Here is a 25,569-nt window from a genome sequence, read left to right on the forward strand (position 1 = left end):
CTTTCCTGCTAAGAACTCAATACTCATTAGTTATTTTAGCATTTTATCTGCTTTTCCATATCTAGGTTTTACCTAAATTTGTCAAATTTAAGCTTTCTATTTATTTATTTATCTATTTATTTATATATAGGATTATACTTTGTGAATACAGGATCTCTTCTACCCATGGACCTCTTCTAAATGGCAGATATACTTGACAGGTTATTTACACATGGATTAATATCCAAAGTGTTGGAAAAATAACATTTCTTAAAATAAGCAAAGGAGAGATACAGACATCATTATTAACAATTCAAAGTTGGCTGTATGATCTTTATTTGCTATATAAAGTTCCTTAGGCATCTTAATAATTACCTGTTTTATAGACTCATCTGGACAGCAGATATGCTTTAAGGTTGTTTTAAACCTTTGTTTTTGTTTTGTTTATGGAATGTACATCCCTCTGATTTTTACCTCTCTGCCATTAGATTGGCCCTGTATACTCCTCTGTCTCGTCTTAAGCAAGAAGTGGCAACATTCAGTCAAAGGGCAGTGTCTGATACCTTGGTGACAATTAATCGGATGGAGCAAGCACGCACAGAATACAGAGGAGCGCTGCTGTGGATGAAAGATGTATCCCAAGAGCTGGACCCAGACACCCTAAAACAAATGGAAAAGTTCCGAAAAGTATGAAAATATATCCCTTTCCTTTTCTTGGTACACAAACCTGTTGAATTTACACAAAATAATTTAATTGAGATCATAAAATATCAGGCTATTTTTGAAAAATGTTATATTATAAATTCTTGGCTGCTTGGAGATCTTTGAAGTACTAAAGATTGTTACACTTTTTTTTTTTTTAATTCTTTAGTGACATCCGGACCCCGTCAACCTTTTCTATTAATTTTTTTAATCCCTCTCACAATATAAATGTTGCTTCCATTTATTTATTTATTTATTACATTTATTTATTTTCGAGAGACAGTGAGACAGTACGCCAGCAGGGGAGGGGCAGAGAGAGAAGGAGACACAGAATCCAAAACCAGCTCCAGGCTTTGAGCAAGCGTTCAGCACAGAGCCCAATGCCAGGCTTGAACCCACAAACTGTGAGATCGTGACCTGAGCCAAAGCTGGACACTTAACCAACTGAGCCACCCAGGAGCCCCAAATGTTGCTTCCCTTTAAGTGTTGCTTCCCTGGGCTTTTGGGATTTGTTTGCAGGAGCGAAATCGTTTATTCGTTGAGGAAAAAATAAATTTAAGTAACAATTCAGGTAAATTCAGGTATTATAGGAAAAAGTGAAGATTATCATATTTTTATTCTGCTACAATACATATTTTGACCACAGAATTTTTTTTTAAGTTTATTTGTTTTCAAAGAGAGAGAGAGAGACCATGGAGGAGGGGCAGAGAGAGAATTCCAAGCAGGAATTCTCCTGAGAGAATTCTCAGGAGAGCCAGACACAGTTCAAACTCGTGAATCCAGCTGAAATCATGGCCTCAGCCAAAACCAAGAGCCATATGCTTAACCGACTGAGCCACCCAGGGTCCCCTTGGCCACAGACTTTGAAAGTAACTATGTATAGACTGATATGTTTGCTAAATAAACTACTTTTGAATTGTATCCCCTAAGTTCACCATACATGAATAATAAAATTCAGTCCTTCATTTCATAGAGTACATATAATACAAATCATATTTAATATATTTTTTTTTTACGAATAGTTTATTGTCAAATTAGTTTCCACATAACACCCAGTGCTCATCCCCACAAGTGCCCTCCTCCATGCCCATCCCACCTCCCCCCCACATCCATCAGTCCTCAGTTTTTGTCAGCATTCAAGAGTCTCTCATGGTTTGCCTCTCTCCCTTTCCCCCACCATTTCCCCCCTTCTTCTCCCGGTTGGTCCTCTGTTAAGTTCCTCCTAATCCTCCTATACGTGCAAACATATGATATTTGTCCTTCTCTGCCTGACTTATTTCGCTCAGCATAACACCCTCAAGGTCCATCCATGTTGCTACACATGGCCAGATTTCATTGTTTCTCATTGCCATGTAGTATTCCATGGTATAGATAAACCACATCTTCTTGATCCATTGATGGACACTTAGGCTCTTTCCATGTTTTAGCTATTGTGGAGAGTGCTGCTAAATCATATTTAATATTGATATAATCTTTATACCAGCTGTGTAGACCACAGCAACATGTTATTCTTTCCCCTTTATAATCCTTGACAATTAGAATACAATCCAAGAAATTTGTTGAACAACAATCTGAATGCACTAATGTCACTGAATTCTGTATTTTTAAATGGTTAAGTATATGTTACCTAAATTTCACCTAAATTTTATTATTTAAAAAATTTTTAATTTATTTTTAAGAAAGAAAGTACTAGTTCGGGAGCTGTCAGCACAGAGCCTGACATGGGGCTTGAACTAATAAACCATGATATCATAATCTGAGCCTAAGTTGGATGCTCAACTGACTGAGCCATCCAGGTACCCCACACCTAAATTTAAAAAAAAAAAAAAAAAGGCATTTCAAACTTATCTGGACCCAAATAGCCCTGCACAGTCTGGTCCCTGGTCCCTGTGCAGCCATATTTTGTACTTTTCTAGACTCTAACCCTTTCCATGCCTCAGGAAGTAATATGCTTTAGCCTATTTTGTATTGTCCTACAAGCTTGTTAAGCTCTTCACCTTCCATTCCCAGGACTTTTGTCCTTGCTTTTCTCTGAGCCTGGAATGCTTTCCTCAGAATCTTAGCATGGCCTACTAATCATCTTTCTGTCCCAGTTCAAACATCTTACGTGAGCTCACCAAAGACTTCCCTAACCATCTTAGCAAAAGTAGTAATTTCTTTTCACTTATATGTAATCTTTGCAACTTGAGATAATCTTATATATTTATTTACTGCTGCTTTTTCCTGTGCCTCCCCACTCAGAGATGGTAGGAAAGAACATTGTTTTGTTCACCACAATATCCCAGTGCCTGGCACATAATAAATACCTTATAAATATTTGTTGAATGAATAAATTAGTATATTTAAAAATTGAATATTAATGCTACTTGGTGACATATGACTTACCTTATGTATAAGAAATATAATAGGCATATATTTAAATTTATAAATGTTATCCCCCTGATTCTGAGTAATTATTAATGCCTTTCAACACTTTAATGTTTCCTTTCCATGTATTCTTCTATTAGCTATATATTACCCATTAGTAGTTTTGGATGTTTCTTTTTAATTGGAATCTGTAGAGGTTTCTTTTCTTAACTGTGCACTTTTCATTTATCATTGCATACTTTCTCAGCAAAGATATCTGCTGGAAAGAATCTCCAGTTATTAAAAATAAACAAAATCTTTAACAGTAATCAAGAAATAATAATACAAGGAAATGGAATTAGTCTTCTTTATTACAATTTCATGTGTCTGAAAATTAGTCTTCTTTAATGCAATTTCATGAACCCATATGGTATATTTATACTTGTATTATCAGTAATAATAATAAATATTATTGTGATTGCAGGTACAGGTCCAAGTGAGAAATAGCAAAGCTTCTTTTGACAAGTTAAAGATGGATGTTTGTCAGAAAGTGGATTTACTTGGAGCTAGTCGCTGCAATATGTTATCCCATTCACTCACTACCTACCAGGTACCCACCTCCATGGTCAGCATGTCCTTGCAGTAAAGATGAGTGGTGAGATTCCTTTTTAAAAGTTGTCTAATGGGTGTAAAAAATTGCATAACTAATCAGATTCCTTTGACTTTGAAAATTGACTTACTGAGGTTATGACAGAGAATCATAGAATTCTCGACTGAAAAAGACCTTAGGGATTGCTTACTCCTGTATCTTCACATTATTCCCCTTGGGGTCCTAGGAGGGAGATTTAGGGGTCATCTAGGTTTGAGTGGGAGTGTTGAAGCAGGATTCACAGCCCATGAGCCCTGGATCCCCAGGCTACTCAATTTTGAACTTCTACATACAGTTTGATTTGAAGCAAAGATTCTGGGGCCCAAAAGTATAAAACTTTACTGTCATCTTATAGCTGAATAAAGTGAAACCCTATGAGAATTAAAGTAAACAGCAATGTTGGAATTAAAAACCTATTTTCTCATGCTAGGTCGTGTGTTCTTTTCATTCTGTCACTTTCATATCAGCAGTCTCTCACTTGTGCTTCTGTTACCCCAAATCACACATAAATAGCATAGAGTGAATAAGTCAGATGTTAATTAGTAGCAGGTACTGATATTAACATGTATTTTTAAATGGCAAAATAGAATGAACTGTATTTACCTAAGAAAAGAATAATAAACTAAAGGGAATGGACACTCATTGATGCTTGTAGGAAATCTACCTAATTCAGGTCAGTACTGTGGATGGAATTCAGGAGTCACCAAAGGATGCACTTGAAAATAAAAGTAACTGGCAATCCATGTAGCATATCCCTGAAACACAACAGCTGTTAGTTCAGTTCTCCTTTATTCTCTCCACTCAGCCCCCTCACTTTGAATAGGAACTTTGAAGCAGCAAGGAAAATGTCCAGTTACTTGAGTTAGCTTGAGAACACACTTTTTTTTGGCGAGTCTTTTGAGCCCTAAATGAAAGACTAATTTATTGGTACATATTATTTTTGTCCAACTTAATAAGGGCTTATATGTGCTTACCAACATAAAGATTTACACACATACCCCTAATACAGATATGGTCTTTTTGTGCTTTTAACATTTCTTTTTTAAACTCTTGCAGGGGTGTTCTAATGCAGTAATATTATTCTCTAGCTGACTCCAGTGTACTTTCCAGTGCTATATACAGATAGGTACATATATATGCTGATACAGTTGCCAGTTCTTATGCAGAATTATTATTAACACTGCTTTCTGGTTCCCCCAACTTGGAAATTGATTTTACTTCCTACTGCTTGTTATTCAGCAACCATTCATCTACTACAACAGGATGTGAGGAAAAATAGCAGTGAAAAAAATTGTAACTGTAGTGACAACCTTTCTTTTTCTGCAGAGGACACTGCTTGGATTCTGGGAGAAAACAGCTCAATTGATGTCCCAGATCCATGGGGCCAGTACTGGCTTTCATCTATATGATTTTGTAGCTCTCAAGGTACAATTATTTCGATGTTCTTTTGTTAGATGTACTTCATTTGGATAACACTGAAACTAATTTTGAATTTACAAAATATGGGAAACATTTTTCTACACTCCTTCAGCCAATTATTTTTCTGTACTTCCCTGATTCCAAGTGCTACCAGCAACACTAAACAAATAAACAAGAATACTGCTGTAGGCTCAAGATATTGAGGTGAGGAGTAAAGGAGGGAGCAAGAGAAAAGAAAATTAAAATGTAAACGAGATAAGAAAAAGTGATGGAAGAGAAAAACTTAAGAGGATCAAGTGATGGAAAATGGTCTTTGGTTTTCAATAACAACCAGAGTACTTACCAACAATTTTAGAAGTTAAAGAAAAATTTCCTTGCTTTATTTTTACACTCCTGTCATAGATATGATTCATGATACAAAAATAATGGGTGACTACAGCTGAAGAGACTACTGTATTAGATCAGCTTTTTCTCTAATACCTACATGTAAAAGGTACCCTCGGGCTTTGATTATAATGCTTTTAACATTCGTATATCTTCTGGTCAGCCTTCTGTGCATATGGCTTATCCAGCAGAATAACTATGGTACTGAACTATGGTAATCAGTTCTTTAATTCTGGTAGGCTAGGTTTCAGTACCTTTGACCTTATCATTCTGTCTTGTTTTCAGTAGAGCTTGAAAATGTTATTGTTGAGATTGCTCAAGCTAGATGTATCTGTGATGGATTCATCTCTTGCAGCTTGGTATGGATATTTAAGTCATGTTCTGGCATAGCATCTTCTAGTCTTTATGTTTTTTGTTGTGTGTATGGTTTTTTTTCTTTACTTTTTCTATATTAATGCTTCACTGGATAGCATACTATATTTTTAGGCAAATTTAGTATCTAATTTCTGTTCAGATGAAGTTGAAAATCTTCAGCATTGTATTAGAAGTCAGTAACACAGTGTAAGTCTTCTTTGGCATATCACAAACTTGTAAAGCTTGGTGCTGGCCCATGTTATGGTCTGTGTGGTTGTCATAGGCAGCCAGGATAAACTGGGACATCGTGCCCAGGTCAAATTACATTATCATACATTTCCCATATCTCTCACTCTACTTCAGAACTATCCCTATTTTATGTTGTTCTTTAGAATTTTTATTCTCAGCTCATTTGCACAAAGAGATAAACAGATTCCATCTACTTAACATTGAATTTCTTATCCTTAGCAACTACAAGACACTCCAAGCAAGCTTACTGAAGACCACAAAGAAGAACAAATAGAAAACAGTTCTCTCACTGAAAACCTCAATAAGTAAGCAGGCAGAAATATGGGGTTATGGAAGTCCTAGATACTGTTATATGATATATTTGGAAAGAGTTGTTTCTTTTACGACTTATTGAATATTTATTTCTATGTCATTTTCCAGTTAATATTTTGTAAGTTTTTTTTTTTTTTTTTTTTTTTTTAAGTAGGCTCTGCACCCAATGTGGGCTTGACCTCATGATGCTGATATCAAGAATTGGGTGTTCTACCCACTAAGCCAACTAGGCATCCCATTTTTCCAATTAATATTAAACATTTGTTTTAAAGCCTTATCCACTTCCTGCTGCCATTTTTAACATGGCAGGTAAAGTTGATGACAGGAGTATAGAACAGAAGAGGCAGCTTGAAAGAGAAAGGGACAGGTATCAGCAGCTATGAAACAGAAGCTATTGAAAATCTGTAAAGCAACACAAATGGGACTGGGGCTGGTCACCTGGAAATGGGAGCTCTTGCTGTGCACATCCTTCATGTTGCCTGTTTCCCTTTTATTATATCTTACCTTTGTTTACTTCTCATCTTAGTAGATTGCACTGAGTATAATAATAAACCCAGAAATAAAGACTAGAACAGTGACAAGCCATATATTGTTGAGTGGAAGGTGATCCAGGATATACGCATTCCCCTCTTTTCTCTATGGGGAAATCCACACAGATTTTTTGCGTAATTTGAATATATAAACAATTTAAGATGTAGATAAAATATATATCAAATGTGTAGTTGTAAATGCAATTTATTAGTTAAACATTGATAATTAAAATCCTATGTTACATTAAATATATTAATTTAGTAAACTTTCTCCATTATCACATTTCATGAAAGTTTTATTCATAATCGTCTCATGCATATTCGGCATTCTGAGTTACCTTTTGAGTTAACAGATTCCAAAGCATTTCACCTTCTCTTCCATCCAAGTAATTTAAATAATCATGTATATATACGGTCACTGGAGATTTCGTTCCAAGCCATTAGCATCTATTTGCTCTATTTTTGTGTGTGTTTTTTGGCAAATAAATGCCATATAGGTTTCCCTTGTTATCTGAAAGTGGAGTGTTCCAATGAAACTTTTTGTAAGTCAATACAGTATAAGGCAAAGAAGCAATTACCATTAATTTTTGTGGAAAATGAGTATTCTTAGATCCAAAAAATAACCTTTCTTAGGCTATTCTGACACCCTAGGACACATCTTGCTAATGTATGCACAGAATAAATGGAGATGAAGCACAGTTCATAATGGCTTAATGCTGAGATGCTGAGTGTAGTTCCCAGGGAAGGAGCTTGGTGGTGCTACTGTTGCTGCTCAGGGTGCACACTGCCTCCATGAGGGCTCCCTGCATCATAAACACTTAACACTACTTTTGCTTTTTGCCTTTTTTGTAAAAGTGAAAATCCTCTTCGGACTTCTTTCAGTTAGCAAAGACAAGTACTAATAGAGATCTTCCAGAGAAGCATAATGCAAACTTCCAAAAAGCAGGGGATACCTGTATTGCTTTTTAAGTATCTTTAAGGATTTATTACAAGCAACTTCTAATACTAGAATTGTGAGGTCACACTCCAGGAATAATGCCTAAGTGTATGTTCAATGTCTTTGTCTAATTTTTTATTATCATCCCAGATGGATGATATAAATATCCAAAATTAGTATTTTCCGAGAATATTTTAGGCAATTGAAGCTTCTTTTGCAAATATCACTTTGCTGTTCCAAAATAGAGTACTCAATTTTTTCTGCAGTTCTTCATTTCCTCTATTTAGGTCTCAAGTATTCTTGAGCAGATCCTTCAGTGCTTGAAAACTAAACCTCATACTCAGTGACTTTGGTGACAGACGTTCTCCATGATGTATTACTTAGCACAGTGCTTGTAATAGTGACCATGGTGCCTGGTGCTTCGTCAGACAGTGTAGGTTGTTCAAAGAATAAGAGATGAACGATTATTCTCGTGGTCTATGTAGATCTAAAGAAGAGGAACATTTGTCTCAGATTTTAGTATATCTGTCTACTGGGCAACTATTTTATATGTTATCTCAGTTAAAAAATGTTCTTAACCATATAAAACTGTAGAATATGAATCCTGAGTGTATTTTAACCAAATTCTTTGCATTTTATGGTTTTTACTTTAGGTTAGTTTTGTCAGATGAGGAAGTGAGCTTGGGAAGTAAACCAGGTAAGATGGTAAATTCATTAAAATGTGAAATGACCACATTTTAAACGTCAAAACAGTTTGTCACAACCTTTTAAAACAGATTGTATTAATATCAATTCAATTAGAAAACATGTTAAGTCAATTTATAAGTCTCTTCTATACAAACACTTCTGAGTTAATTTCTTTTCCCCAGCTTTATTGAGTTATAATAGATATATAACACTGTGTAAGTTTAAGGTGCACAGTGTAACTTGATATATGGATGTATTATGAAATGATTATCACAATAAAATTAACACATCCATCACCTCATATAGTTACTATAGATCTTGTGGGGGCAAGAACAGAAGATTTATTTTCTTAGCAACTATCAAGTATGTTATTAACTATAGTCCCATGCTGTATTTTAGATCCCTGAAACTTAATTATTTTATAGCTGGAAGTTTGTACCCTTCGACCAAATTTCCCCATTTTCTCCACCTCCCAGACCTCAATAACCACCAGTCTGTTCTGTTTCTGAGTTTGACTTTTTAAGATCTCCTATTTAAGTGAGATCATACACTATTTATTTTTCTCTAACTTATTTCACTTAGCATAACGCCCTCCAGGTTCATCCATGTTATTGCAAATGGTAAGATTTCCTTCTATTTTAAGACTAAATAATATTCAGTTATATTCTACTACGTATGTACATAAATAACATTTTCTTTATGCATTTATCTGTGAAGGCCACTTAGGTTGTTTCCATGTCTTGGCTATTGTAAATAAGACTGCAGTGAAGATGGGGGTGCAGATACTTCTTCAAGATAGTAATTTTGTTTCCTTTGGATATATAGCCAGATGTGGAATTGCTGGAATATATGGTAGTTCTGTTTTTAACTTTCTGAGGAACTTCCATATTCCTCTCTACAGTGGCTACACCAATTTACATTCCCACCAACAGTGCACATCCTTTTTTCCACATCCTGTCCATCACTTGTTAAATCTTGTCTTTTTTATAACTGTCATTCTAATAAGTGTGAGATGATCTCTCAGTGTGGTTTTGATTTGTGTTTCCCTGATGAGTGAATAGTGTTGTTGAGCACCTTTCCATGTATAGTTGGTCATGTATATGTCTTCTTTGGTTGTAAAAATGTGTATCTAGGTTCTTGGCCCATTTTTTAATCAGACTGTTATTGTTTGTTTATTTTGGCTATTGGGTTTGAGTTCCTTACATATTTTGGATAGGAGCCCCTTATCAGATACATGGTTTGCAAATATTTTACTCATTCTGTAGGCAAATGTGGTTGGGTTTTTGACTGTTGATTGTTTTGTTGTGGTTATTTTGTGTTTTTTTGTGCTTTTTGCTGTGCAGAAGATTTTTAGTTTGATATCATCTTCTTTGTTTTTGCTTTTGTTTCTTGTACTTTTGGTGTCCTGTGCAAAAAATCATTGCCACATTGTCAAGGAGTTTTTTCCCTTGTTTTTTAAAATATACATTTAATTGAAACAGAGTTGACATATATTAGTTTCAAGTACAGAACACAGTGATTCGACAATTATGTCCATTACAAAATGTTCACCATGTTAACTGTAGTCACCTCTGTCATCATACACAGTTATTACAATATTGTTGACTGTATTTTCTGTGCTGTACTTTCCATCCTCATGACTTATCTATTTTATCACTGGAAGTGTGTACCTCTTAATCCCTGCTATCTATGTCGCCTATGCCCCCATACCACTCTGCTCTGGCAGCCACTTGTTCTCTGTATTTGTGTGTCTGTTTCTTTTTGTTGTTGTTTGTTTTGTTTTGCTTTTTTTTTTTTTTAGATTCCACATATAAGGGAAATCATATGGTATTTGTCCTTCTTGGTCTGACTTGTTTCACTTAGCATAATACCTTCTAGGCCCGTGTATTGTCATGAATGGAAAGATTTCATTGTTTTTTATGGCTGAATAATATTCCATTCTGTATGCTTACGTGAAATAATATCCTATTTTAAGCTGATAAGAACGTCAGTAGCATGTAGAAACTCTGTATATTTCTCCTCCTCACCTTTTAGGTTACTAATATTATAATTTATTTTTTTCATTGTGTATCTAATAACAAATTATTGTAGTTATAGTTCTTTTTAATGTTTGTTTTTAACTTAAAAAAATTTTTTTAATGTTTTTTATTTATTTCTAGGAGAGAGAGAGAGACAGCATGAGCAGGGGAGGGTCAGAGAGAGAGGGAGTCACAGACTCTGAAACAGGCTCCAGGCTCTGAGCTGGCAGTCAGCACAGAGCCCAACGCGGGGTTCGAACCCACGAACCATGAGATCATGACCTGAGCGAAAGTCGGATGCTTAACCGACTAAGCCACCCAGGCGCCCCTGTTTTTAACTTTTAAACTAGAGTTGAAAGGGGCACCAACCGGGTGGCTGGTCAGTTAAGTGTCTGACTTCATCTCAGGTCATGATCTTGTGGTCCATGAGTTCGAGCCCCACATCAGACTCTGTGCTGACAGTTGGGAGCCTGGAGCCTGCTTTGGATTCTGTGTCTCCCTCTCTTTGTCCCCCCCCCCCCGCAAAATAGACATTAAAAAAAAAACTAAGGGTGCCTGAGTGCCTCAGTTGGTTACATGTCCGACCTCAGCTCAGGTCATGGTCTCACAGTTTGTCGGTTCAAGCCCAACATCAGGCTCTCTGCTGACAGTGCAGAGCCTGGAGCCTGCTTCTAATTCTGTCTCTCCCTCTCTTTTTGCCCCTCCCCCTCTTGCAGTCTGCCCTCTTCTCTCTCTCTCAAAAATAAACATTAAAAAAAAAAGAACTAGAGTTGGAAGTGATTTATGCCCCAGTCTTCCAATATTATAGAATGTAACTTTGATTATATATTTACCCTTTCCAACAAGTTGTACACATTCATGCAGTTTTACGGGGTTTATTTAACATCCTCTCATTTCAGCTTGTAGAATGTCCTTTAGCCTTCCTTGTAAGGGAGGTCTGGTGGTGATGAACTTTCTCAGCTCCCATGTCTTTGGAAAGGGCTTTATCTCTCTTTCATTTCTGAAAGACAGCTTTGCTGGGTATATTGTCCTTCACTGAGTTTTTTTCTTTCAGTATTTTGAATATATCCTACCACTCTCTCCTGACCTGCAAAGTTTCTCCTCAGAAATCTGCTTACACTCTTATAGGGGCTCCCTCATATGTGACAAGTCAGTTTTCTCTTGCTGCTTTCTCTTTGACTTTTGACAACATAATTATAACATGTTGTTGGCTCTGACTGGGTAAAACTGCTGCTCATGCTCTGAGGTGGGGGTGGCCTACTGGCTATATTTTGTGTTTAAGCAGTGTTGTTGGCTGGTAAGGTTGTGCTCAGAGGTCAGGCAGGATCACTAATCAGGGCTTCAAAGTCCTTTCTGATCAGGCAGGGTTACTGGGTGCCACTGCCTAGTCTCTTCATTCATGCACGGTCACAGGCAGGGCTTTATGGTCTGATGTGGCCTCAGCCTGTGGTTTGCAATTAGGCAGGACTGCGGAGGCTCAATTCTAAATCAAGCAGGATGGTGGCTGTGCTCTGCTGTTGTGCAAGTTTGCTAGCCACACTTCCTAGCTGGTTGGACCTCATGCTATACCCCATTGGGCAGGGATTGAGGCTCTGCTTCACAGGGGACGTGGTCACTGACTGGTCTCCTTACCCGGGTGAGACTGCAGGTTGTGCTCAGCAACTGAGCATAGCCATCAGCTGGGCTCCAGTGCCAGGCATGGCTATAGACTGGGGTTTGCCGCTAGGCAGTGCTGTAAGCTGGGCTGTGATGTTCCCCAGAGTCACTGTTAGACCTTCCTAGTCTAACAAGGAAGCTGGAGGTTATGCTTCCTGCTTAGGGGTGCTGCTAACTACTTCTCTGTCTGGGTGGGTAATATGATATGCTCTGCAACTTCCCATGGTCATTGCAAGCTTTCTGGTCATGTGGGACTGGAGGCTATGCTCAACAGTGAATTAGCTTTCTAGCAGTACCTAATCAGAGAGTCTACTTGTTTTCTTCAGGGAATTTTGATTTTTTCGAATATAAGGACTCTTAATATAGACATTTATTTCACAGAGTTGTATGATTAAGTTTCAAGCTTTTTCTCACATTTAAATTCATATTATTATCTTTTTATAAATACATATCATATATATTCAATTAGTGTGGCTTTGGAGCCAGAAAAATCAGGCTGGCTGATTTTTAAAACAAGTGCTGGCTTGTGCTTGAGTGCTGGCTTTTTAAAACAAATCATTTATGCCTCATTTTTCTCATCTGAAATAGGAGTCATCTACTCCTACCTTACAGAGACATTAGGACTAGATATAATGTTTATAAACTACATAGCACAGGATAGGTGTACAGTAAATATTAGAGGCATTTTTTTAAAAATAGTCTTCACACCCAGCACAGAGCCCAATGCAGGGCTTGAACTCATGACCCCAAGATCGAGACCTGAGCTGAGACCAAGAGTTTGAAATTTAACTGACTGAGCCACCCAGGTACCCCACATGAGAGGCATTTTTAAGTGTACACATAGAGATCATACTGAAAAACAAGCCGTAATAATTTTGGAATTATATATCTAACATAGCTTCAAATGAATGTTCAAAAGGTTAGCTACTTCTGTATAGATAATTCTGTAACCAGGTAGAGAACATTTTTTTTAAAGTTCCAAATGGAGTATAATGGATAGTGGTGTAGTTTTACCATTCATTTGTAGCATTATTGAATCTTTTAAAACCTGCTGTATCAGTAGTTATACCCCCTTTTTCATTCCAGATGAATGGTTTATTCTGTCAACAAATCAGCTTTTGGTTTTGTTAATCCTTTCTATTGAATCTTTGTTTCTCTTTCATTAATTTTAGTTCTTTATTATTTTCTATTATTTTTTTAAGGCTAAAAGTTCCCTTTTTCTGTATCCCACAAGTTTTTTTAAAAAAGCTTTATGATGGGGCACCTGGGTGGCTCAGTCGGTTAGGTGTCCAACTTCGGCTCAGGTCACGATCTGATGGTTTGTGGGTTCGAACCCCACGTCAGGCTTTGTGCTGACTGCCAGCTCAGAGCCTGGAGCCTGTTTCAGATTTTGTATCTCCCTGTCTCTCTCTGACCCTCCCCTGTTCATGCTGTCTCTCTCTCTCTCAGAAATAAATAAGACATTAAAATTTTTTTTTAAAATAAAGCTTTATGAGGTATATTTTATATATCACAAAACTCATTCAGTTGTACAATTCAGTAATTTTAGTTACTACTGAGTGTTGCAACATCTCTGTAAGTCAGTTTTAGAATCTTTTCATCCTCCCGTTAATAAGATCCCTCACATTCATTTGCTATAATCCCCATTTTTATTACTAGTCAACCACTAATCTACTTTCTCTATATATAAATTTGCCTTTTGTGGGCATTTCATATTACTAGAATCATGCAATATGTGGTCTTTTTGTACTTGACTTTTTTCACCTCATAACACTCTTTGAGGTTTATCCCTGACATAATTTGTGTTGGTAGTTCCTTTTTATTGCTTAATCTATTGTATGGATGTCCATAAACTTTAATATATAGTATTTTTTAAATTAAAATTTTTTTAAATTTATTTTTTAGAGAGAGAGAGACAGAGTGAGAGGAGCAGAGAGAGAGAGAGAGGGAGGGAGAGAGAGAATGAGAATGAACCCAGCAGGCTTCATATTGTCAGCATGGAGCCCAATGTGGGGCTTGAACTCACGAGCCGTGAAATCAGGACCAGAGCTGAAACCAAAGTCAGACGCTTAACCGACTGAGCCACCCAGGTGCCCTGATATATAGTATTTTCGTTATCATTTGATTTAAATTGTTTTAAACTTTTCATACTACCTTCTGTGATCTATGGCCATGAGTGATCTTAAACTGTGTTTCTGAAATTGCCAAATTAAGAAGATATTGAAGTTAATCTTTTTGTCATTGATTAAAAAAACTTTTTATGTTTATTTATTTTTGAGAGAGAGACAGAGCACAAGCAGGGGAGGGGCAGGAAGAGGGAGACACAGAATCCACAGCAGGCTCCAGGTTCTGAGCTATCTGCCCAGAGCCCAACATGGGGCTCAAACCCACGAACCACAATATCGGGACCTGAGCCAAAGTTGGTCACTTAAATGACTGAGCCACCCAGGCACCCTGTTATTGATTTTTAAATTTAATTTCATTATAGTCAGAGAATTTTATCTTTGTGATACTGATTCTTTGAATTATTGAGACCCTCTCTAGGGACTAAAAGGTAGCCAGATGTTCTAATTATCCCATGTGCTTGAGAAGAATATGTGTTCTTTAACTGTTGAATGCAGGAGCCTATATATCTATTACATCAAGCTTTTTATTTATGCTACTCTAAGTCTTTTATATATTTAGTAATTTTTAATTTATTTTATTTATCAATAATTGAGAAATGTATTTTGAAATCTTGGCTCTTTAAGTAGATTTTCATTTTTTTTGTATTTTTAAATTTTTTATATTTTGAGAATTTTAAAGTGATGGTTACCTATAAATTTAGCATTCTTATATCTGTTCAGTGAATTAATCTGTTATCAATATAATGAACCTCTCTGTTCCTAATATTACTTCTTGGCTTAAAGTTTCCTCTGTATGATAAAAGCTTAACTAGTTTTATTTTTGTTAGTATTTGCTTTCTTCTATGTCTTTTGCTAAATAACCCTGAGTTCCTTGTACTTTTCTTTTGATTTTGTTTGTCTTTTGATTACTTTGGTTGATTTAATTTTTTCTATTTTCTTTTAGTTTTCCAAGCTGAGCCTCAAATTTTATGAGAGTGTAGTACAGATATTACTACCTTGTCCTTAGATGTATTACACCCTCTAAGTTCACTATATATCAGCAAGACTATTCATGTTGTATATAGGAGATATTTACCTTTCATTTATCTTTTTGAAAAATGTCCTTAATAATAGTTGAAGATGCCAAAATCTTGGGCTTTATGTTTCTCTTTGTTTGGTTATTGGTTTTGTTTTTGTTTCTGGTCTCTGTGTTTTTACTAGGTTGCAAATGAGGTACAGGTAGATTATGTGAGAAACTGACTTCTGAATTAATAATGGGGCATAATTTGTCACAAACTTGGAGATAGTTTTTTTTTTTAATATTTTTATTTATATCTAGGAGAGAGAGAGAGAGACAGCGTGAGCAGGGGAGGGTCAGAGAGAGGGAGACACAGACTCTGAAACAGGCTCCAGGCTCTGAGCTGGCAGTCAGCACAGAGCCCGATGCGGGGCCCGAATCCACGAACCGCGAGATCATGACCTAAGCGAAAGTTGGACGCTTAACCGACTAAGCCACCCAGGCGCCCCGAGATAGTTTTTTTTTTAAACATTTTTTTCTGCCTGAGGAGCTTTGATTTGTATGGTATTTTTCTTCTTCTTTTTTAATGTTTATTTATTTTTGAGTGAGAAAGAGCACAAACAGAGAATCCCAAGCAGGCTCTGGCTGTTGGCACAGAGCCCAGTGCGGGCCCTGAACTCACGAAACTGTGAGATCGTGACCTGAGCTGAAATCGGGAGGCGGACACTTAAGTGACTGAGCCACCCAGGTGCCCCTGGTTTTTAACATTTGAAAAAAAAAAAACCCTAAAAGTATGCTGTCTTTTAGCACATATGTTTGATCTTTCTCTTGGTATGAAATGACTACTACTCTCACTTTGGTATAGGGGAGGAATGTGGAGAAGCTGCTTACAGCTGTTCACACATAAAGTAAATATCTGTTGTGCAGAGACATGGAGATCAGGCAGAACAAAATATAAAAAGGACTTTCAAAGAATGCAGAATTAGACACAGGTCCACTAGGGAGAGGATAAGCTGTTGAATGTGAAAACTTTTATATTAATTGATATATGAATGATTCACTAGTTTCAGATTCACAGCATGATTTAATATTTGCATATATTGTGAAATGATCACCACAATAAGTCTAGATAACATATTACCATACATAGTTACAAAAAAATTTTTCTTGTGATATTTTAAGATTTATTCATTCAGCAACTTCAAACATACAATACAGTATTATTAACTAGTCACCATGTGAGACATTATATCCCTATTATTTATTTATTTTTAAGTGTTTACTTATTTTGAGAGAGAGAGCGCGCGAGTGCGCACAAGCATGAATGGAGAGAGGCAGAGAGGGGGGAGAAAAAGAATCCCAAGCAGGCTGTGTGCTGTTAGTGCAGAGCTTGAAGCAGGGCTCAATCTCACAAGAACATGACATATCCTGAACCAAAGTCAAGAGTCCCCAGACGTTTAACCTACTGAACCACCCAGCCCCTCCCCCTTTAGTCACCTATTTTGCCTACTCCCCACCCCCTGTCCCCTGCCTCTGGCAATCACCAAATCTGGTCTGTGGGCTTGGTTTTTGTTTGTCTTTTTTTAACTAAAAATTTTTAAATGTTCATTTATGAGAGAGAAAAAGACAGAGCGTGAGTGGGGGAAGGGTAGAGAGGAAGACACAGAATTCAAAGCAGGCTTCAGATTCTAAGCTGTCAACACAGAGCCGGATGCAGGGTTTGAACTCACAGACTGTGAGATCATGACCTGAGCCAAAGGCTTAACCAGCTGAACCACCCAGGTGCCCCTGTTTCTTTTTTAAATTTCACAAATGAGTAAGATCATACAGAATTTGTTTTCTCTGTCATATTTCACTTAGTATAATTCCCTTAAGGTCCATACATGTTGTTGCAAATGGCAAGATCTCATTCTTTTTTTTTTTTTTTTAATGGCTGATTAAAACTTCATTGTGTATATATACATATATATATATACACACAATATATATATATACCACATTTTCTTTGCCCATTCATCCATTGATGGACACTTAGGTTGTTTCCATATCTTGGCTATTGTAAATAATGCTACAATGAACATGGGGTGTGTATATCTCTTCAAAGTAGTTGTTTGTTTGTTTGTTTGTTTTTGGATAAATAGCCAGAAGTGGCATTCCTGGATCATTTGATGGTTCTAATTTTAATTTGGGTGAGAACATCCATACTGTTTTCCATAATGGCTATACCAATTTACATGGAATGTGAAAACTTTTAACTTTCAGGGGAACATAGATATAACATGAGACCTGAATACCTGTGGGTATTAAAAAGTTATGTGTGGGGTGCCTGGGTGGCTTAGTCGGTTAAGCGTCCGACTTTCGCTTAGGTCACCATCTCGCAGTTCGTGGGTTCGAGCCCCGCGTCGGGCTCTGTGCTGACTGCCAGCTCAGAGCCTGGAGCCTGTTTCAATCTGTGACTCCCTCTCTCTCTGACCCTCCCCTGCTCACGCTGTCTCTCTCTCTCTCTCTCTCCTAGAAATAAATTAAAAAAAAAAAAGTTATGTGTATGTGTATATATATGTATACATATAATATGTATATATACATACTATATATACACAATACATATAATATGTATATATACATACTATATATACACAATACATATAATATGTATATATACATACTATATATATACAATACATATATGTAAGTTGTACTATTGTATTATAGTTCTTTCTTAACTTCAGATGTGGTTACATCCTGATAAACCCATCATAAGTTGAAAATACTGTAAGTTGTGCGAATCAAATCCAACAGCACATAAAAAGAATTATCCACCAAGATCAAGTGAGATTCATTCCTGGGTTACAGGGCTGGTTCAACATTCGCAAATCAATCAATGTGATACATCACATCAACAAAAGAAAAGATAAAAACCATATGATCCTGTCAATAGATGCAGAAAAAGCATTTGACAAAATACAGCATCCCTTCTTAATAAAGACTCTCGAGAAAGTCGGGATAGAAGGAACCTACTTAAACATCATAAAAGCCATCTATGAGAAGCCTTCAGCTACCATCAACCTCAATGGGGAAAAATTGAGAGCTTTTTTCCTGAGATCAGGAACACGACAGAGATGTCCACTCTCACCACTGTTGTTTAACACAGTGCTAGAAGTCCTAGCATCAGCCATCAGACCACAAAAGGAAATCAAAGGCATCAGAAGTGGCAAAGAAGAAGTCAAACTTTCACTTTTCGCAGACGACACGATACTCTACAGAGAAAACCTGACAGACTCCACCAGAAGCCTACTAGAACTGATCCAAGAATTCAGCCAAGTTGCAGGGTACAAAATCAATGTACAGAAATTGGTCCCATTTTTATACACCAATAATGAAGCAACAGAAAGAGAAATCAAGAAACTGATCCCATTCACATTTGCACAAAAAACCATAAAATACCTAGAAATAAACCTAACCAAGGATATAAGAGATCTGTATGATGAAAACTATAGAAAACTTATGAAGGAAATTGAAGAAGACACAAAGAAATGGAAAAACATTCCATGCTCATGGATAGGAAGAATAAATATAGTTAAGATGTCATTACTACCCAAAGCAATCTGCACATTCAATGCAATTCCAATCAAAATTGCACCAGCATACTTCTCAAAACTAGAACAAACTATCCAAAAATTTGTATGGAACCACAAAAGACCCCGAATAGCCAAAGTAATACTGAAAAATAAAACCAAAATGAGAGGTATCACCATCCCAGACTTTAGCCTCTACTACAAAGCTGTCATCATCAAGACAGTATGGTATTGGCACAAAAACAGACACATAGACCAATGGAATAGAACTGAGAACTCAGAAGTGGACCCAAAGGTATACAGCCAACTAATCTTTGACAAAGCAGGAAAGAATATCCAATGGAAAAAAGACAGCCTCTTTAATAGATGGTGTTGGGAGAACTGGACAGCAACATGCAGAAGAATGAAACTAGCTCATTTTCTCACACCATACACAAAAATAAACTCAAAATGGGTAAAGGACCTGAACGTGAGACAAGAAACCATCAAAACCCTAGAGGAGAAAGCAGGAAACAACCTCCTTGACCTCCACCGCAGCAACTTCTTACTTGACACATCCCCAAAGGCAAGGGAATCAAGAGCAAAAATAAACTACTGGGACCTCATCAAGATTAAAAGCTTCTGCACGGCAAAGGAAACAATCCACAAAACTAATAGGCCACCAACGGAATGGGAAAAGATAGTTGCAAATGACATATCAGATAAAGGGTTAATATCCACAATCTATAAGGAAACCACCAAACNAAATCTGTAAGGAACTCACCAAACTCCACACCTGAAAAACAACCCAGTAAAGAAATGGGCAGAAGATATGAACAGACACTTCTCCAAAGAGGACATCCAGATGGCCAGCAGACCCATGCTCAGCATCCCTCTTCATCAGGGAAATAAAAATCAAAACCACACTGAGATACCACCTCACACCAGTCAGAGTGGCTAAAATGAGCAAATCAGAGAACTCTTAGATGCTGGCGAGGATGTGGAGAAACGGGCACCCTCCTACACTGTTGGTGGGAATGTAAACTGGTGCAGCCCCTCTGGAAACAGTGTGGAGGCTCCTCAAAAAATTAACAATAGAACTCCCCTATGACCCAGCAATAGCACTGCTAGGAATTTACCCAAGGAATATAGGAATGCTGAGGCATAGGAGCACATACATGTACCCCAGTGTTCATAGCAGCACTCTCAACAATAGCCAAAACATGGAAAGAGCCTAAGTGTCCATCCACGGACGAATGGATCAAGAAGATGTGGTTTATCTATACCATGGAATACTACGTGGCAATGAGAAAGAATGAAATCTGGCCATGTGTAGCAACATGGATGGACCTTGAGGGTGTTATGCTGAGTGAAGTAAGTCAGGCAGAGAAGGACAAATATCATATGTTTGCACGTATAGGAGGATTCGGAGGAACTTAACGAAGGACCATGGGGGAGAAGAAGGGGGGAAGTGGTGGGGGAGAGGGAGAGAGGCAAACCATGAGAGACTCTTGAATGATGAGAACAAACTGAAGACTGATGGGTGTAGGGGGGGAGGAGGGAGATGGACATGGAGGAGGGCACTTGTGGGGATGAGCACTGGGTGTTATATGGAAACCAAATTGACAATAAACTATTTGAAAAAAATAAAAATTTAAAAAATTAAAAAAAAGAAAATACTGTAAGTTGAACACTGAAACTAATATAGCACTGTACGTTAACTATACTGGAATTTAAAAAACATTTTTAAAAATAAAAATATGTTCCCCTATATACCAAAAAAATGTAAATCAAAATGCATTTAATACATCGAACATACTGAACATCATAACTCATCCTGGCCTACCTTAAATGTACTAAGAACACTTACATTAGCCTACAGGTGGGCAGAATGATCTAACACAAAGCCTATTTTATAATAAAGTATTGAATATCTCATGTAATTTATTGAATACTGTACTGAAACTGAAAACAGAATGGTTTTATGGGTACAGAAGTTTGTAAATGTATCAGTTGTTTACCCTGTGATCACATGGCTGACTGGGAGCTGTGGCTTGTTGCTGCTGCCTTGAATCACAAGAGAATATTGTATTACATATCACTAGTCTGGGAAAATAGTAAATTCAGAATTAGAAGTACAGTTTCTATTGAATGTGTATCTCTTTTGCATCATAAAGTCAAAAAATGGTAAGTTAAACCATTGTCAGTAGGGGACCATCTGTGTGTGTGTATGTGCTTAATATATACACATAGTACCAACACATATACATGTATAAACACATATAAGTGTAATTTTTATATATGGTTCTTTAAATTTTTACATCTCCCTTTTATATAAATTATAAACTGATTTGGCCAATTGAACACTTAAGCCAATAACTACAAAATACAGTAAATACAGTAAATTATAAAATACAGTAATAAGCATGCCTTTTATGTGATTTTGTTTCAGCAGCCAAAGATCACAAGGAAAAGCATTTTCAAATAAGAGAATTTGGAACACCTCAGGTTTCTAACTATGAAAATGGTAAGAAATTATAATTTCATCATATATATAATTTATTATTTAAAATTCTTTACTTTTTAAAAATTTTTTTTTAAATTCTTTACTTTTAATTTAATACTTAATTCCTCAACATTAAAACTGTATAGGTCTCTATATAGGGATGCAACCCTGCACTTCTACTTTGTAACACATCACAATGGAATTGAAGTCATTATTTGTTCTGTATGTTTGGGCCCTTGTCCAGATGTATCTGTGTAACTGTGAGTCATACTGTCTAGTGTACCTCCCCTATCCAGCAAGTTTAGATACTCAGTAGAAACTAACTTGAATATCTTCCCCACACAGTTATTTTGCAAATATTTTCTCCCACTTTGTCATTTGTCTTTTGATTTTTCATTTGTTTCTTGCCAGGTAAATTTTTAAAAATAATTTTATGTAGTCAAATGTATTAATCTTTTCTTTTATTGGATCTTGATTTTTGTCATATAGAAAACTCCGGTTAGAAAAATTCATTGATGCTGTCTTCTGGTATTTGTGTACTTTTATTTTTTACATTTATTTATTTTGTTAGTATCTATTTTGAAAGAGAGAGAGAGAGCACGCATGAGTTGGGGGAAGGGACAGAGAGAGAGGGAAAGAGAATCCCAAGCAGGCTGTGCACTGTCAGCACAGAGCCAGACTCGGCTTGATCTCACGAACGTTGAGATCATGACCTGAATCAAAATCAAAAATCAGACACTTAACTGACTGAGCCATCCAGGCACCCCCACATTTAGAAATCCAATTCATTTGGAGTTTATGCAGCCATATGGTATTAGCAGTAGATCAAATATTATCTTTTGTAAGTAGTCATCCTTTTATATCTTTTTTTTAATGCCATCTTTGCCACAGTAATTTGAGATAGCTTCCAGTCATATACTAGGTTTCTATATGTATTTGGGTTTGTTCTGGAGCTTCCTTTATATTTCATTGATATGTGCATATACCAATGCCATATGATTTTAATTATAGAAATTTTCTTTTGTGTTTTTATATCTGGTAGGGCTAGTGTCCTTTTCATTATTATCTTAGCTATTCTTGCATGTTTATTTTTCAATATAAATTTTATATTGTCCAGCTCCATAAAACTCATTATTCCTTTTATTGTGTTTATATTAAATGTGAAAAACAGCTTGATGGTGCTGAGACATCCTAACCAGAAACAAGGGATATTTTTCTATTTAAAATTTTCTTGTAGATCTTTTATATACAGGATTTTTTTAATATAGGTTTTGAACAGTTTTGTTATTTCTCAGTATTTTATCTTGTTTGTCGTCATTGTAACTGAGGTTTTCTTTTCCGTTACTTTTTAAATATATATATAAATTTATATATATATAAAATATATATGATATATTTTTAATAATTTTATATAAATTTATATATACAAAATACATGATATATTATAAATTTATATAAATTTATATATAATATATAATTTATATATGGTATATATTTTATATATAAAATTTATATAAATATATAAATTATATAATATATAAATATATGTAATTATATATTATGTATAAGTTTTATATATAATATATATTATATATAAAGGTATATATCTAATCTATTAGATATATATAATATATATATTATATAGATAGATATATCTTAAGTAATCTTTATGCCCAATGTGGGGCTTGAACTTATGACCTTGAGATCAAGAGTCACATGCTCTACCAACTGAGCCAGCCAGGTGCCCCTTTTCTGGTTATTAGTTTGTGTATATAAATGCTATTTTTTTTTAACCTCTGATATCTATCTATCTCTCTATTTATTTATTTATTTATTTTGATTCTGAGAGACCAGAAGCTGGGGAGGGACAGAGGGAGAGATGAGAGAATCTTAAGCAGGCTCCACACTCAGCATGAAGCCCAACATGGGCCTCTATCTCACAAGTGTGACCTAAGCAGAAATCAAGAGTTAGAGCTTAACTGACTGAGCTGCCCAGTGCCCCAAAATGCTATTGATTTTTTTGCATGTTAGTATTATATGTTGCTACCTTGTTGAATTTTTTTATAATTAGAGTTTGTTTCATCATTCATTTTCTAGGGTTTTCCAGATACACTATCATGTCATCTACAAATAGAATCCTGTTTTTTCTTCACCAGTTCATGTTACTGTAATTGATTTCTTTTATTTAATTGCATTTGTTTCTACCTCCAAAACCAGTTGAATGTTTCTGAATTAATTAAGATGCTGGCTTTTGAAACCAAGTATCAATTTTGTGGCATTAAAGAAGTATCCACTGGGTGCATGGCTGGCTCAGTCTGTTAAGCCTCCGACTCTTGATTTTGGCTTAGATCATAGTTCATGAGATTGGGCCCCATGTTGGGCATTGTTCTGACAGCACAGAGCCTGCTTGGGATTCTCTCTCTCTCTCCCTCTCTCTCTGCCCCTCCCTTTCTCTCTCTCTCTCTCTCAAAATTAATAAATAAACTTAAAAAAAGGAAGTATCCATATATTCCTAATTTCTTAAGTTTTATTAGGAATGGTTGTTGAATTTTTATTCATTAGATTCCTAGAAGTGGAACTGCTATGTTATGCAGCAAATTTAACTTTATCTTTTTGAGGATCTGCCAGATGGTTTTTCAAAATGGCTCTACTACTATTTCATTCCGACTAGCAAATTATGAGGAGGTCTAGTTTCTCCACTCTTTGGCAACATTTGGTATTGTCTTGTTAACCATATACATTCTAGTGCTTTTAATTTGTGGCTTTAATTTGCATTTCTCCAGTGATTTATGATGTTGAGTATATTTTCTTGTGTTTATTGGCCATTCATATATCTTTATTGATAAATCTATAAGATCTATTGCCTATTTTTAATTGGGTTATTTACCTTATAATTGCAAGATTTCTTTATTCTTCATACAAGTTCTTTGTCAGACATACGACTTGTAGATATTCTAGTTATCTTATTTTCTTAATTTTGCATCTTGAAACACAAAATTTTTAAAATTTTTTGAAGTTCAACAACACTTTTTTCTTCTATGTGTTGTTCGCTTGGTATCACATCTAGATCTCCCTACCCAAGATTCAAAGATTTTCTCATATGTATTCTTGAAGTTTTATAAATTTAGCTCTTACCTATAGGACTATAATCATTTTGAGTTAATTGTGTATAGTATAAGGTAGGTAAGTTTTATTTTTGTTTCTGTTTATTGCATATGTATATCTACTTGTACCAGTACAATTTATTGAAAAGACATTCCTTTTCTCCACTGAATTCTCTTGGCATTTTTGTTAAAATCAAGTGACCAAAAAAAACTTAAGGGTGTGTTTCTGGATTCTAGTTTCTGTTCCACTGATCTGTATACCTAACCTTGTCTAGTACCACTGGCCACTGTTTTGATTACTGTGGCTTTATAGTAAATTTTGAAATTAGGTAGTATAAGTCCTACAGCATGGTTCTTTTTTCAAAATTGTTTTGGCTATTATAACTTCTTTGCATTTCCATATAAATTTTACAGTCATCATGTTGGATTCATACATCAGTTTGGAGTTAATTGCTATCTGAACAATATTGTTCCTTTTAGTCTGTGAGTGTGGAGATGTTTTCCGTATTGTTCACTTTCAGTGGTTTGCCTATGACGTATCTAGATACAGATCTCTTTATATTGATTCTAATTGATTCTAGTTGGGTTTTATTAAGCTTGTTGGATGAGTACATTGATGTTTTCAACAAATTTGGGACATTTTATCCATTATTTCTTCAAATTCTGCCCTCCCCCATCCTTTTGAAACTCTTATTGTGTGTATACTGGTACTTCTGATACTGGCCCACCATTTCACTTAGATACTCTGCATTTTTCTTCAGTCTTTTTTCTTCTCTCAGTTCTTTGGGTTGCATAATCTCTGTCAGTCTATATTAAAGTTAGCTAATTCTTTCTTATGCTAGTTCAGATCTACTGGTGATCCTTGAGAGTGAATTTTTCATTTTAGTTATTGTACTTTAAAAAAATTTTTAAGATTTATATATTTTAGAGATACAGGCAGACACACCGTGAGTTGGGGAGAGGCAGAGAGGGAGACATAGAATCAGAAGCAGGCTGCAGCACAGAGCCTGACATGGGGCTTGAACTCACAAACTGTGAAATCATGACCTGAGCCGAAGTC

The 25,569-nt window shown here is 35.9% G+C and overlaps 1 protein-coding gene across 1 annotated transcript in view; it reads left to right on the forward strand.

The window, feature by feature from the left end:
* Positions 1-25,569, forward strand: part of ICA1L (islet cell autoantigen 1 like) — an 82,291-nt gene that overhangs the window by 24,909 nt on the left and 31,813 nt on the right. Inside the window, exons 6-11 of the mRNA XM_039257392.1 lie at positions 468-666; positions 3,512-3,637; positions 5,003-5,101; positions 6,302-6,387; positions 8,515-8,558; positions 21,352-21,426. Coding sequence (XP_039113323.1) covers positions 468-666; positions 3,512-3,637; positions 5,003-5,101; positions 6,302-6,387; positions 8,515-8,558; positions 21,352-21,426 — 629 coding nt within the window. The remainder of the gene's footprint in view (positions 1-467; positions 667-3,511; positions 3,638-5,002; positions 5,102-6,301; positions 6,388-8,514; positions 8,559-21,351; positions 21,427-25,569) is intronic.

The sequence above is a fragment of the Hyaena hyaena genome, unplaced genomic scaffold (genome assembly GCF_003009895.1).
Source record: "Hyaena hyaena isolate Hyena2069 unplaced genomic scaffold, ASM300989v1 scaffold_615, whole genome shotgun sequence".
Taxonomy (NCBI): Eukaryota; Metazoa; Chordata; class Mammalia; order Carnivora; family Hyaenidae; genus Hyaena; species Hyaena hyaena.